The sequence below is a fragment of the Cydia fagiglandana genome, chromosome 19 (genome assembly GCF_963556715.1).
Source record: "Cydia fagiglandana chromosome 19, ilCydFagi1.1, whole genome shotgun sequence".
NCBI lineage: Eukaryota > Metazoa > Arthropoda > Insecta > Lepidoptera > Tortricidae > Cydia > Cydia fagiglandana.
The window spans coordinates 12,319,927-12,335,700 of NC_085950.1; the positions used below are offsets into that span (position 1 = coordinate 12,319,927).

The 15,774-nt window shown below is 38.0% G+C and overlaps 1 protein-coding gene across 2 annotated transcripts in view; it reads left to right on the forward strand.

Moving 5' to 3' along the window:
- LOC134673727 (zinc finger CCCH domain-containing protein 13) overlaps window positions 1–15,774 on the forward strand; it is a 51,184-nt gene that overhangs the window by 23,095 nt on the left and 12,315 nt on the right. For both annotated transcript variants that reach the window (XM_063531726.1, XM_063531727.1), the window contains exons 4-6: window positions 101–228; window positions 9,686–9,892; window positions 10,106–10,265. In XM_063531726.1, coding sequence (XP_063387796.1) covers window positions 101–228; window positions 9,686–9,892; window positions 10,106–10,265 — 495 coding nt within the window. The remainder of the gene's footprint in view (window positions 1–100; window positions 229–9,685; window positions 9,893–10,105; window positions 10,266–15,774) is intronic.

A 15,774-nucleotide genomic window follows, 5' to 3' on the forward strand; every position in this document is an offset into this window, starting at 1 on the left:
GGTTCACTAAGTATTAGTCTTCTGCCAAAATTCTTATGATACTTATCATTTTAACAATGGTCAAAAAAATATTAAGCATTAATTTTTTACTTTCTTTTAGATGAAACAGCTGTTCTCTCGCGACTCTTCCAAGAAGAGCAAGAAGGAGAAAGAGGTCCAGCCGAAGCCACGCACCAGGGTGCTCAAGAGCCCGGAACATCTTGCAGGAGATGACTCCGACTACAAAAGGTAATTTTTTAATTGGCGTGTACAAGTAGTACGTCGAATTAGATTTCTGTTTCACACTATGGCATCTGATTCCTTCCATTTTTAGATTCCTTGCGGTAGTTCTTAGCTATGATAGATAGGAATCGCTCCGTTTGAAGAGTATCAGCTGTTTTTCAAAATGATTTAAGGCATTTTTGGCATAAAATTTATTTATTGCCAAATAGCGTGGGAGGTTTTATAATTTTTAATTTTATAGTTATTATAAGGTACTATATTTTAGTGATCCTGTGAAAATTAAGGTGCAGTGAGTTCAGAAAACGGAGTTTTTTAAAAGCCGTAGCTCTTTTTTGGATCACAATACGGCTGCCATACATTCAATTAGCAAACTTGAGGGCTTTTTCTAGTGAGTGGAGTGATTAGAATCCTAAGTTTTTGACTTTTGCTCGATAGAAAACGATCACGAACATAGGTCTAAAACGGACTTTAAAGATTCGTAACAATTTGTGCACAAAAGATAGAAATATGAAAACTGCTTCTATGTACGCGCAATTGTATGCTTGAACGACTACCAGGATTACTTTTTTTTTTAATTTCACATTCACTAAATAAGTTTGAAAATATGATATCAGCGGTTCCGTGCACGCAACTTCTTTGATCAGATGCCCGCTGGGCTCGGATCAAAGCACACGTATCGCGAATTTAATTAAAATGACAGTTGGTTTTCGCATTTATTTCGACATTAAGTCATATACATATACGAAAAAGTATACCAGTAGACAAATAGTATTTAAAAAAACAGGGTAAATAATTATCATCACATGGAGCTCGAGTCTCATCTTAGATTTGATTTGTTGGGGCATAATGGTTGAAAAACGCAGTAAACTATCTTAAAACAATACGATTCCAATATCATTTAAGTAATTTGCTCCTTGAAACCCGGCTTAGAATGAAAAAAGTTTGAAGACTCATACTTATTGATTGGAATTAATTTTCATTATGCTGGTATTAATATTGCATACCTATTTGACGTACTTTTGTACGTCAACGTCAATGAACTGTGATGACAATGTTGTGATCTTGTATTTATGTTAGAGAACTTTTGATCTTCAAATATTACCTATTAATACGGAACATTATGTAAATATTTCGTGTACTACTTGAAAATCGTGCAGTGGTACACCTATTTTGTTGCTGTGAGGTCCGTCTAAGATAGATGTATAATGCGGTTACGTGCTGTTCTGCAAACCTTCATGAAATCAAGAATAAATAAACGGCTATGGTCTAGCCTCAGCGAGTTTTTGCGGCTTGTGAGGCCGAGATATACATTATACATACTGGCCTACGAGGCTTACAGCCCAAAACCACTGCGGTGCCTGGTTTGTGATTGCCTATGTATCGAGTGTTATACTAATTTACTATAAAATAAAACAAAGTTTTTCGTTCAATGATATTCTGTGCATATTTAATTTTATACCTCGTCGATGACAAACAAGCATACGGCCCGTCTGATGATAAGCAATCTTCGTAGCCTTTGGATGCCTGCAACTCCATGCGCGTTGCCGAGTCTAACACTCCGCACCCCTCGTTGATAACTGGCAACCATACTCACCGGCAGGAAGGACACTATGAGTAGGGTCTAGTGCTAGTGTTATTTGGCTGCAGATTTCTGTAAGGTTGAGCTCTGCTCTAGATCTGGAATGACATCCGCTGTGCTGTGCCCTACCACACAAAGCGAGATGTCATTCTCAGTTCCCATTCCCATACCTCTCTTTGGACGTAGTTCAAGGACCATATATCTTAAATATGCCGATACCGATATGTCCATATATCTTAAATATTAACTATAGAGATTCAGAGTCTGAACATATAACCGTAAGTTTACCAAAAAAATGCCGTAATAGCTGTAGGTACAGTCAGATGCAGAGAGAAAGAATCCGCCAAAATGAAATTTCCACCCTGCCAGGACTTTATTTATTGATAAAGATAACGATATATTTATTTGCAAAAAATATAGTGATGAACATAGGTGGACAGTAATTTTGGATGCGTAGGGTAGAGCGGGGAGAAACGTAACACTATGTACTTTGACCTTAGTTTCTGGTTAACCATTATTATTTTGATGAGTTTAATGTAGTCATACTCGTATATAACGTCAGTGCATGTTCTGTACATTAACGTCTTGACTAACATTATAATTGTGTATTTTGTTTTAAAAAAATCGTCTTTTGTTACTAATGACCCCGTTGGCGTGCAGAAAGTAACACGTTGTGGGTCAAAAGTAACAAGACACAGTGGGCTGTAATTTAATATAATATGACATATCAAATCAAAATAAAAACCGGTCAAGTGTGAGTCGAACTCGCGTCCCAAGGGTTCAGTACTGCACACATTTTTGAACGAGCGAGCAAAGCGAAGTTCTTAAGTACATTCAACTATTTATTCAATTCGTCCACACACGGCTGGCTATCTTAGGATAGTTAGTTACCCATTTTTTTTTTTGTTCAAGTATTATGTTAAGCATAGTGCCTACATTTTTTTTCATTGTTAGGCGTATCTCTGTTAATTCAAGATAACAGGGCTATAACCGCGGCAATCGAAGTTCGCAAATTGCTGGCATTTCTCTCTGTCACTCTAATTACCTACGGTTTCATTGGTGTAAAAGAAAATCCCCGCAATTTGCGAAATTCGATGGTCGCGATATACGGCAGTTCAGCCTTCTCACTTAGTTACTCGTACTTAAACCAATTATTTGTTCTGTTTGAGCACTAACCTCCTAAAGCTCATGCTTCGACCTTGCGTGGAGGTGCACCTCCCATATGACCATTCCAGTCGCAGAATCATCAAAGTGGTAACTAAATGTCAGATGTGTCGTAACAGAGTCCACACAATGTGTCTAGAATTGTTTCGAAACAAAGTGTCGTCGCCGTGTGTACACTTTTCCGTAACAAGGTGTCGACACATTTGTGTGCACTTTGCGTGCGGTTTGCGACTAAATCTGACAGCAAATTTGTGACAGCAAATGTCAATATAAAATACCTCTTGAAAACCAAGGTTTATCAAACTACTATTAGTGTCTCGTGTGCTCGTAAGTAATTCTAGTAAGTCATCATGGGCGATGCAAATGATAATAATTGACCAAAACCATATAAACACCCAACACCCGTCAACCTTTTACAGAAAAGTTTTTAAAGAAATGCAATAAGCTACTTAGGTCAGCCAACGAATGCTCCAAAAAGTTGTAGAGGGAAATGCTCGGAACACAATTTTTGACTCTGTAACTTGGTTTGGGCAAGTTAGGAGGTGAACATATCAAAAGTCCCCGGCCGTAGCCCTTGAGCGGGAGGAAGAGAGGGGGCTTTGTTTGAAGGTCCCATTTTCCGGTTTTTCGATTATATCTCGGAAACTATGCATCTTAGCGACATGGCCATTTATACAAAATGAAAGTTAATTTCCACAAGTTTAAGTTTTGTTACAAGTTTATTCAGTCAATTTTTTCGATATGTTGAATAGTTTTTGAGATATCCGCTCTTGAAAGTTTATTTAGGGCTCTGAATTTTATCTTCATATATCTACATCAGTGAAGGTGCTAGGCCGTGTATGGTATCGTTTTTGTATAAATCTGGGTTGCTGAATCCATTTAAGGTATCACATTGACACCATTCCACAAAATTAAAAAAAATCTTTTTAGGGTTCCGTACCTCAAAAGCAAAAAACGGAATCCTTATAGGATCACTCGTGCGTCTGTATGTCTATCCGTCTGAATACACAAAATAGTTATTTACCTATAGATGACAGGAAAACCTATTAGAAATGTCCAGTCAAGCGCGAGTCGGACTTAATGTACGGAACCCTTAATACGCGAGTCCGACTCGCACTTGGCCGGTTTTTTTAAACTCCTCTTGACGCTTAACCGATTTCGTTGAAATTTGGTATAGAAATAGTTTGCGTCCCGGAACAGGACACAGGATAGATCTTATAACCAAAATCATCTTTTTAAGGTGTGAAAAGTGGCGTGGAAATTTGTACGGGAAATCAATAACCGCTAAACCGATTTATATTAAATTTGGGATGGTCTACATCTTTGATTTAGTTAAAAATGATAAAAAAACATGACTTCAAACCTAAACTTAAACAGTATTAACTTCAAGAAGTCAATTCTGAATTCCCCCCTACACCTCATTTCACACCTTTAAAGGATGATTTTTGAGATAACTTATTATGTCCTGTCTCGGGACTCAAAATATATGTGTACTTAATTTAAATTAAAACTGTTCAGCAGTTTAAGCGTGAAGAGGAGTTTAAAAGAAAGTATTTTAATAAGTTTATATGTTTTTACTTTGGAATGGTGTCAATGTGATACCATAACTAAATTTGGTACTGCGAATTTATACGAAAACGATACCAAACATGGCCTCGTAGCTTTACTGTTGTAGAAGTCAAAATAAAATTGAGAGCCCTAAATTCTTATTACTTGGCCAAACTTGTGTATAAGGAAAAGGAAAAGTCTTCGGCAGGAATATAAGACACAAATATATATATTTTTTTCGCGTTACTATTTCAATCATCAAATATAAACATACCTTGATTATATTATTCTAGTGAGATTCTCATAGATAAACAAAAACATTTACTTAAAAAATTACAAGGTCGAAATATCACGGAACTTGTGAGAGTAATATGTGAAAAATAAAAACTTTTATGACAAAAAAATCTGGACACAATTTAAGAAGCATCCAATTGCGTCGAGGAATCATCTGTATTTTTGCTTGTTTCATTACCTCCTCGCTCCTTTTTTTGTCCTTTGTATTCTGTAGCAATTTGTTAGATCTGAAAATAAAGATAACTTGCGTCGTCACGGATGTCGATTTATAGGTTTTAGGGAGTGCAGAATTCGAAAACGATGATCATTTTATAATCCAAGATGGCGGCTACGTATTTTGTCATAAAAGTCGTCATGAATATAATCTTATAGGTTTTAGGAAGTGCCGATTTCGAAAATGATGACCAGTTTGGAATCCAAGATGTGTGCCGTGCACTTTGTCATAAAAGTCGTCATGAATATCGTTTTATAGGTTTTAGGGAGTGCAGAATTCGAAAATGATGACCATTTTGGATTCCAAGATGTCTGCCGTGCACTTTGTCATATAAGCCGTCATAGATGTTGATTTATAGGTGTTAGGAAGAGCAGATTTCGAAAATGATGACCATGACCAATACAACGACATCCATGTCGACTTTTAACATAGTGCATGGCCGCCATATTGGATTCCAAAATAGTTATTATTTTCGAAATCTGCGCTCCCTATAACCTATAAAACGACAGCCATGACGACTTTTATGACATATTGCATGGCCGCCATTTTGGATTCCAAAATGGTCATCATTTTCGAAATCAGGGCCCCCTAAAACCTATAAAACGACACGCATGACAACTTTTATGACATAGTGCATGGCCGCCATTTTGGATTCCAAAATGGCCATCATTTTCGAAATCTGCGTCCCCTAAAACCTCTAAAACGACATCCATGACGACTTTTATGACATAGTGCATGGCCGCCATTTTGGATTTCAAAATGGTCATCATTTTCTAAATCTGCGCCCCCCAAAACCTATAAAACGACATCCATGACGACTTTTATGACATAGTGCATGGCCGCCATTTTGGATTTCAAAATGGTCATCATTTTCTAAATCGGGGCCCCCTAAAACCTATAAAACGACATCCATGACGACTTTTATGACATAGTGCATGGCCGCCATTCTGGATTTCAAAATGGTCATCATATTCGAAAGCGGGGCCCCCTAAAACCTATAAAACGACATCCATGACGACTTTTATGACATAGTGCATGGCCGCCATCTTGGAATCCAAAATGGTCATCGTTTTCTAAATCTGCGCCCCTCAAAACCTATAAAACGACACCCATGACGACTTTTATGACATAGTGCATGGCCGCCATTTTGGATTTCAAAATGGTCATCATTTTCTAAATCTGCGCCCCCCAAAACCTATAAAACGACATCCATGACGACTCTTATGACATAGTGCATGGCCGCCATTTTGGATTCCAAAATGGTGATCATTTTCAAAATTGGGGCCCCCTAAAACGTATAAAACGACACCCATCTCGACTTTTATGACAAAGTGTTTGGCTACCATCTGCATGCAAGACATTTCTATTATTCTATTATTTTTACGTACAAAAATGGCCCCCTGTCAACTTCCAACCGAGATTTATTCGATTAATATTCAGATTAATTCAATTTCTATCTATAGGTCGACTAAACTAATTGCGATTAAAATTTGAGGATGAACTTTTTTTATTCCATTAATTAGTCGAATAAACAGTTAATCTATTAAGTCCCATCTCTGACCACGGCATTTTTACACTTTGAGAATATCTGAAAACAAATGAACACAAGGAGCCATTTTGCAAATCCAGTAACTTTGTTATTACTTTTGACAGCGCGTGTCATGTGTCTACACAGAGTCGACACAAAGTCGAAACATTTGCGACTACTTTGTGACTGCAATATTTCTCAGCCTTAAACCATATTTATACATCATAATTAACAAGTTTCGTAGTATGTAAAGCGTTATTTCTGTTATTTAAGTATAGTATACGCATCGAAGTACTAAAAATGCATCAAATAATATGGTTATGAACACAGGCACTGAGAAGTAAACAATTTCATTTCCGGCTAAACTAAAACAATGTGGTGGCGCGTTGATTATATTACACTTAGTTTATCAAATCACTCGAGCAGTTTAATTCCCCATTATAATTTTAGTCCTATTGTAATATAAATGCAAACAATATATAATTACGTCTTGTAATCCGTTTTAGAGATGGCGTATTAATGTCACTTATTTTTATTTAACAATTTTTCCATCTGACAGTTTCCATTTGACAGGAACAAAATGAACGAATGAACGAATGATATTGGCATAAAGTAGTCGCAAACTCGAAACAATGTGTGCACACGGCGACCACACTTTATGTCACTTTGTGTCATGTGTCGACCCTTCCCCATTTCTGGTAACTGTGTCGACACGGCGACGACTCTGCGACTGGAATTGTGACCGAAACAGACGGTGTCGACACAAGATGTGTCTACACCGCGTCGTAACGGCGACTGGAAATGGTTGTATGGGCTCTCTCGGATGCTTCAGGCCTTCGGCCCAACGCAGAGCTTGGCCATCGACCTTCGCACTAGCTGTCCGCACCACGTTTCAGTTTCACGTAAACAATTGCGGCTGTGTCCCTAAAACAGCCCAACCGCGTTTTTTTTCTTACTCACGCTGGACTCTAGATTTCTAATAGGTTTTCCTGTCATCTAGAGGTAGAAGGTTGTGTATTCTTTTTCAAAATTTTAGACCCAATTTTATCGGAGATAAGAGGGAGGGGGGGACGGTCATTTTTTGCCTATTTTCTTAAATAACTTTTAAACTGTTTCATATAAAATTATAAAAAAAATATATAGATCCTCAAAATAAGCCCTTTTATTATGTAACACGATATGGTTTGCAAAACTTGGTTTTCTAATTTACTCATATTCCCCTTAAAATAGCCGCCTATACTTAAAATTCATTTGTTTATATTACATGTCCGTCTTTGGGTAGCAGACTTCCATATGTATACCAAATTTCAACTTAATTGGTCCAGTAGTTTTGGAGCAAATTGGCTGTGACAAACGGATAGACAGACGCACGAGTGATCCTATAAGGGTTCCGTTTTTTCTTTTTGAGTTACGGAACCCGACTCTCGAGCCGCGAACATTTAGAAACCAGAAATTTATTTGCTAAAAACATTATCCTTACAAAGGTATACAAATGGAATACGCAGTGATAAAAAGTGAAATAAACTGTGTGAATCGTGTTAAATGTAATGTTTTGTCATAAAGGCTGCTTTTTCTACAATCAATTGTTTTATTTCCTAATTATACGTATTTTTATACATGAAAGAAAAAAAATTGGTATTATGAGATTTGATCAAGTCCAGCATAATTCACATAAATATAATGAAATTCATTGGTATACAATCAAATAAGCCATTTTATGCTGAATTCAATGATACATAATTAATATCATTCATACATATTTTTAAAGAAATGGTCATATTTCTAACACACGCCAAATTCGCGATGACCACCCATGGAGGCCACGCCACTAGACGTATATTTTTCTAAATTGGCCGCGCCACTCAACCTCAAGCCACCGTTAAATCTGAGGCGCCGCCATTCAACGGCTTGTTATGACTGTCCGTCTCCCGGCTCCCCGCCACCATAGAGACTGGGAGCCAGACAATGCCACTCTAGGGGATATGCAAATATTCAGAAAATGTATGAATTTTAATACAACATAAACATCAAATAACTAAAAGTCAAAAAACGTACTTTAGATTCGAAAAATCACGTTGCGTCCTCTCACACAACCTAATAGCACGTGGCGACCGTTTCGACTGAATGCGCTGACTGAGTGAAGGGGGCACCACTGTCTATCACTTAATAGCAGCGGAGTGGTATTTTGTCTATTAGATAAACCTACAGAGCAATAGTTACTTTCTACCCGCAGTTACTTTTGTCCCCGCTCTCCCCTACATTTCACTTGAAGAAGCATGCAATTTTTTCTTAGTAGCTAGGTAGTATAACTAAATATATACAAACTGAAGCTAAGCTAAGGTAAGTTATATAATAATAACATCATCGGAATACACATATGATTTTAATGAAATTGTCATTGAATTGATTTGTGCCTTATCGAAAGCCCTATTGATTATAGTTCGTTTTTTTTAGCATTAGAAAGAACTTGCAAGAAGGTAAGCGATTTTGACATGTCTTTTAATTGAAAAACGCTTTTTAAAATTCAAAAACTATTACTGATGAAAGCAGAAGAATATAAATGATCGTATTAGATTCATAATTGTTACATATTTGCCGTAACTTATTTTTAAAATGTGTTTTTCAATTAAAAGACACATCAAGATTGTTTACCTAATTTCTAATGCTAAAAAAAACGAACTATAGAGTAGTACCTAAATAACGTTTTTCATTTGACGACTTCTGTATTTATTCGGTTTATTTAGTTCGAGTATCTAATGAATTCGATTATTTAGTTAATTTACATTTAAGTACGTCACATGTGACATGAACAGACAAGGAGAACAAGATAAAATATATTGTTTTGTCTTCCTTCTTTCAATGGAACTTTTTTAGAGTTTCTCTTCCTCAAAGGAGGCTAGTGGTTAAGACGAAACTCAAAATACTCTCATTTGCATCTTAAAAAAAACAGGATGGGTCACTGACCTGTCCCGGTAAAGTGAGGTAGTGTGCGTGACGCGTGCTTGTGTGTGAAATGGGGTAATTTGACAGAATCTGAAAATTTTCCCCGGGCATACCTCACCTTAAGACATATCGACTGACGTAATAATCATTTATTTCCTCTCAACAGACCTAAAACTTTCGTTATACATTACAGATATACAGACCCTGAACCGAGTGACATCGAAGTCAGGAAGAAGGACTACGAACCCAAGGAAGAGAGGAGATACGACAAAGATGACAGGAGATATGAAAAGGAGGGAAGATATAGAGGTTCTCGTGAGAACCTGGACCGGTACCGACCTTCGGAGCAACGAGACAGTGACCCTGAGAGGAAATACAAGGAAACTGAACTGGAGAGGAGGTAATTCATCTATGTACCATCATCATTCTACCTATATATTCCTAGTTACATGAGAAATAGAAACCGGCCAAGAGCAGTGTAAGGTTCCGTAGTTGCCCGTCCATGACAACAGTCGGGCTTAAGACAAGGCTTTTTGTAAATATCATGGACATAACCAGCAAAAGGGAGAATTGTTTACCTCTTGCTCTTCTTACCATCCTTCTCTTTTTGCAGTAGATACGAAAGAACAATGAAAGAAGAAAGGAAGTACCAGGAGCGCAGAGAAGCGAGGCGGTACAACTCCTCGGATAGAGAGAGCGAGCTGCGACCTTCGGATGACGACCGCAGGCGGACCAAGTCCAGGACTGCGCCACCTCATGATTCCCCGGCTTTGGTGAGTGATTTTACTTTGAATATAAATATATGCGATAATACTGAACAGCGATTGACTTTAGACTTACTTGATGAAAAGTAACTACAGACCTGAAAATATATACTCACTTAAGTGTTGTTTAAAGGAATCTAAATTAAGCTTACCGGGAAATACAGACAACATGAGTCGGTTCCATCGTTTAACAGTTAAAAGGTTAAAAGATTAATGCATTATATTTATTTACTTTTAATTTTGAACCAAGATTTCACACGTGGAAACCTCGAGGGCAGTCGTGAGTTTATGTAATACATAATGGATATTATTATTATTATTACACATATTATAGCTCCTCTACACGATGGGCCAACACCAGCCACTCCAAGGGACGCATTTATGCGTTAGAGGGAGCAAGTGATATTGCTATCTCATTCTACCGCATGGCTGCGTCCCTTGGAGTGGCCGGCGCTGGCCCATCGTGTAGAGGAGCCATTACATATAGCTACCTATAGTTAAATGGTATTAAAGTATACATTGTAGATATTATTATATATAAGGAAAAACACGATATCCCCTTCACAATAAGAATGAAAACGCAAATTACTTCGGGAAATTGACATTTGTAAATGGATTAGATGATTTGTGTGATTACTTGATGAGTATTAGGTATCTGATTACCAAATTCCATCTGTTCCTTCATCACTCAGTCTTGCTCGACGTTGGACCTTATGATTTTGAATATAAGGTGTACTAATACCTGCTCAACTAACAGACGACGATGGTTCCAGGCATTTGTTTTCTCGGAAGGCACTTTGCCTCGTCACGTCACGGCGACTGAGGATCGCAGTGTCGATGTCACCTTGACGGGTTTCACGCAGTTTTTGCGGTTGACTTTTACATGTGTAAGGATTATCAGCTTCATTGCATTTGATATCCAGCAAACAACTTTTATTTTTGTCCTCTTCACGGAATGTTTACCCATCATTTTATCACATTACTCATAAAGAATAGTCGCCTTATTTTGATGACTGTATTTTGCTATAATAGGTACAGTACAACTAGGTATGTTTTTTTTCTGTGTGTCATAAAAACACTTCAACTGTCCAAGAAATATCTACGTATAAGGACACCATCCGTCAGCGAAGAACCGTACCTAGCATTTTCCGACCGAACGCTCTCTCTGCGACCTATGTTGAAAGACTGTGGGGCTGGGGCCACCAATGATACTCGCATGAAATTCGTTTTAGAAAGATTGAACTCGATAGTTTTATTTATACTTACCTATATCAGGACTGCAGCTGTAATACGAAAATAGGATTATTTGAATATTGTATTTCTTTACTTTGTTGTCGTAGTTGTCATAAACTGATTATTTATTTTGAAGGTTTAACAATGGAATGGTAAAAAGTCAAATTGAGGCGCCTTATTGCATGTCAGAGGGAATTTGTTTGTAAATCTGGTGTCCACTTCCAGAGATCTACTGAATAGGTACTACGTTTGTAACTAATATGCATTCATGCTGCTAAATAAAATGAAAAAAAGAAGAAAATGAATGCATATTACTGCTTAGACATTATTGCTTAGGCAATATACTGACTTAGTGTTGTATAGTACTGCTTAGGCAGCAATGTCTAAAAAAGGAAGTACCAAGCAATAACTAAACCATTGATAACATCATATCGGACATTGTTCTGTTTGTTCTTTTTAATAAGCAACCTCAAGTAATATTTGTCCACGATTACATTATCCCGGAAGTAATGATTACTTGAGGTTTTTGACTGATATAACATTCTATGAAAACTGCCCGCGCGCTTATCATACCGCCAGTGTTTTAGTTCTTGACATTTTCTAGTTCATGACAGTTAAGGATGACTCACGCTAGACCGGACCGGAGCCGGGCCGGAACTTCCGGCGCTTCGTTTTCTGTGGAAAGCACCACCGATCACCGATCAGCTTTATTAGTAAGAGGGCGGCAATTGGCAGAATCGCGCGTTTGTCATAGATTTGAGCCTGCATTTCGTTGTCAGCTTGTATCTCTATAGTTCTTGCATATTCAATTCGAATATGTTTTGAATTGTTGAAGAAGAAGAATTTTACCAGTAGTAACGCACTATGGCAGCGACCGCACTGACTCTTTTGGTTGGGTGTTGCAACAAATATTCGCACAAACGCTGCTCCTAATACCGTTTGAGAGAAACAGCCGGTCTAAGTCAAAACGTAAATCGTATATATGGGAAACGCGTCGTATTCTATGCGATCGGCATTTCTACAGAAAATTAAAGTGTCGGACGCCTCGGCTTGGACTTGGACTGTCCTAGCGTGAGCGATCCTTAACGCGGCTTTCCTTTTCTCCAAGATATCAAGAAACCATTTCTAATTGTCTAAAAATTAAGTCGGGGGTAATGGAGTTCTATGAACACTGCTGCTACTATGTAGGCGATGGCAATATGCCTGGTCTAGGGCCCGCGGCATACCATTCCAGCCGTTTACTTTCACCCACGCGTAGACCAGGTGCCTGTGCTCTTACACACTAATCTACTCAACGAGGTATTTGACCTCTTAAGGTTACATTCGGATGGCGACAGCAGTACTGGATTACTGCTCGCTGTCACTCTCAATCTCATTGGAATGCGGCATCAGCTACGTCAAAGATATTGACAGTGACCGCCAACACTGCAGCAGCAATGTTGTGTAATGCCGCTGCAGTTAACATCCGAATGTAACCTTTATACCTTAACCCACCTACCTTAACTTAATATAACAAAGCAATTTCCAAGCTAATGACTAGGGAGACATTATTCCCTAATCTATAATAATAAAAAATCAGCCTACATATGTCCCACTGCCGGGCACAGGCCTCCTCTCATGCGCGAGAGGGCTTGGGCTATGAATAATCCCCACGCTAGCCCAATGCGGATGTGAAGTCCCCAATAACTATAACTAAAAGTAGGTATAAATGTTATACCTCTATACCTTAAATCTTAACTGAAACCCTCTTGAACATTACTGTCAAAGACAATCTCAGGAAATCTAAATCACTATGTAACGTGATGGTACAAGGATAAGATTTTCGCAATTAGCAATACACTTGTAATAAAAAGCTAAAGTCAATGGGTCACCCACACACGCTTACTGCCACCTAGTTTACCTAACTGACACAAAGCTGGCAGTGTAACCATTTGCAGTGCGTGCGCAAGCGACTAGATTTGGAATTAACCAGTATAAGGTGACTTTGAAGTCTATGTATGTAACAAGTGTAGGATTCAGACGCTATACTTTACTTTAGTTAGCAATGTACAAATTGCAAAAATGTTCTCGGAAATTTCAGAGAAATTACATGAAAGAAACTTAGAAAGTTCTCTGTGAGAATGTTCCCATGAGAACTTTAACGTTTTGTGTAATATATAATATTACACGCCACATAACAGTAAAGCGGGCAGGCGAAATATTTAAAATTAAAATGGCATGTGTGTCTACGTCGGTCTTGCTTGACACGATTAGATTGTTTATTAAATTTAAGTTCCAGAGAATATTCTTCATAGAAGTTTCGCAACTTAAGAAACTTCTCCTCGGTGCATTGCTACTTTAGATTAGATTAAAGATGACTGTCAAAGTAGGCTGCCTAATAGGAAAAAATAGAATAGATTATCGCGTTCGGGAAAAAGTGAAGAAAATTAGCGACAAGGAAAATATGCATTAGGGAAAATGATCTAACAAATCCTAAATAATCTAAATATAAATAGCATTGGTTTGGTACTCTACAGTTCTTGGAGGCTTCATATTTAAAATTCCAGTTTGATGACTTTAACCAGAGAAGTAATTATTTAGCAAACCAAAGCTTAAGCAAGATTCAAGTCTTTTCTAGAGAACGCTCAAAATTTTCGGACAGTTTTCAAGAAAGTCCTTAATTTCGATTGTAGATTAAAAAGAAGATTCTTACAATATTTTTTAGTGGTTGGTAGAAGTATGGCTCAGATTAGGTACGCATTTATAGTGGTATGCTAAGCTTCCAACTCGAATCTCTAAACGTTTGGAATGATACTCGTAAGCCCGGTGGGTGTGATTATGACATTATGTTGATGTACCTAATGGGTAAGCTCCTGTCAAGGTCTAACATTCATGCATTATACAATTATCAACTTGTGATATAGTGTTCGATTGATGTTCTTCGATCTTTTCTAACTTTTTCGGTTATTCTGTAGGTATGTATCTCTAAAACGTTTGCATTTCTAAAACATACCTACTTATTAGTACCCTTGACTAAATTAAGCCTTACGGGGCTTATATTCATAATGGAATAGTCAGATGGTAATTGCTTTCTTAAGAAACCGCGTGCACTATTTTTTGGACTATATTGCCGAACGGATCTCTGATTCCGTGAGTCGGTCGTACCCGTGTATTAAAAGGCCGGGACAACGTGCAACGCGACGAAGATGATGAATTGACTTGATACATATTGGATAGTTTGGGCCTAGTAGATATCTAAGAAAAAAATGTTTTCCTTACGTCTCTAAATATAAGCAAAGATCTATGAAGTGTATAATTCTCTTTGACATAAGTAAGTACCTATAGCATACTTCAATTCAACCAAACATCAACAATAATTGCTGCATCATCGAATTTAGTGATCTCACTGTTCGGGTCACTTGTCAGCGACATGTTTTTTTTATAAACGCCTAACAAATAACCATATTCTACACTCGTGTATATCTCAAGATCTATTGAGGACGAGATATTTAAATAACAGTGTGTAGAAATACTTGCACACTGTTACGTAACGTGTCACGGTTAGGCAATGTCGCGTAAACATCGCTAATTTACTGATGCATTCGGCCAAATGTCTTCTCGTAACAACAGCAGATTGAAATATTACATTAGACCGGGCCGTGTCCGGGCCGGAGCTTCCGGCGCATCGTTTTCTATGGAAAGCACCACGTGATCACCTGTCACGTCATAGAAAAGTAAGCGCCGGAAGCTCCGGCCCGGACACTGTTCGGTATAACGTGTTAAGTATATGACAAAGTTTTTCCGTGATATTTCTTAATTAAACACCTTAAGTGTTTTCCAAGAAATTGCACCCCTTTCCTACCTTTTCAAAAACCAAAGAAATTTCAAAAACCCTTTCTCAGGAGCTCTACAACCTTTAATGATTTAGACTGAGAATTTTCTATCAATATGTTAGTCGCGTGTCGCGTCTCGTTAGTCTCGTGCTCAAAAACTAGAAGTACTTTCTTGTTTGTTCTTTCTCCTAAATGTCGTCTTTCATGTTGTTACTGTGTTAATTAGACGCACAACGATCGTCTATTATTCATAGAAACATGTCGTGTATGATGATACTTCCCCAATTTCAAAGTTTGTGCAGAGTTAAGCATGACTCACGTTAGACCGGGCCGTGTCCGGGCCGGAGCTTCCGGAGCTTACTTTTCTATGACATGACAGGCGATCACGTGATGCTTTCCATAGAAATCGATGCTCCGGAAGCTCCGGCCCGGACACGGCCCGGTCTAACGTGAGTCATCCTTTACCATGATCC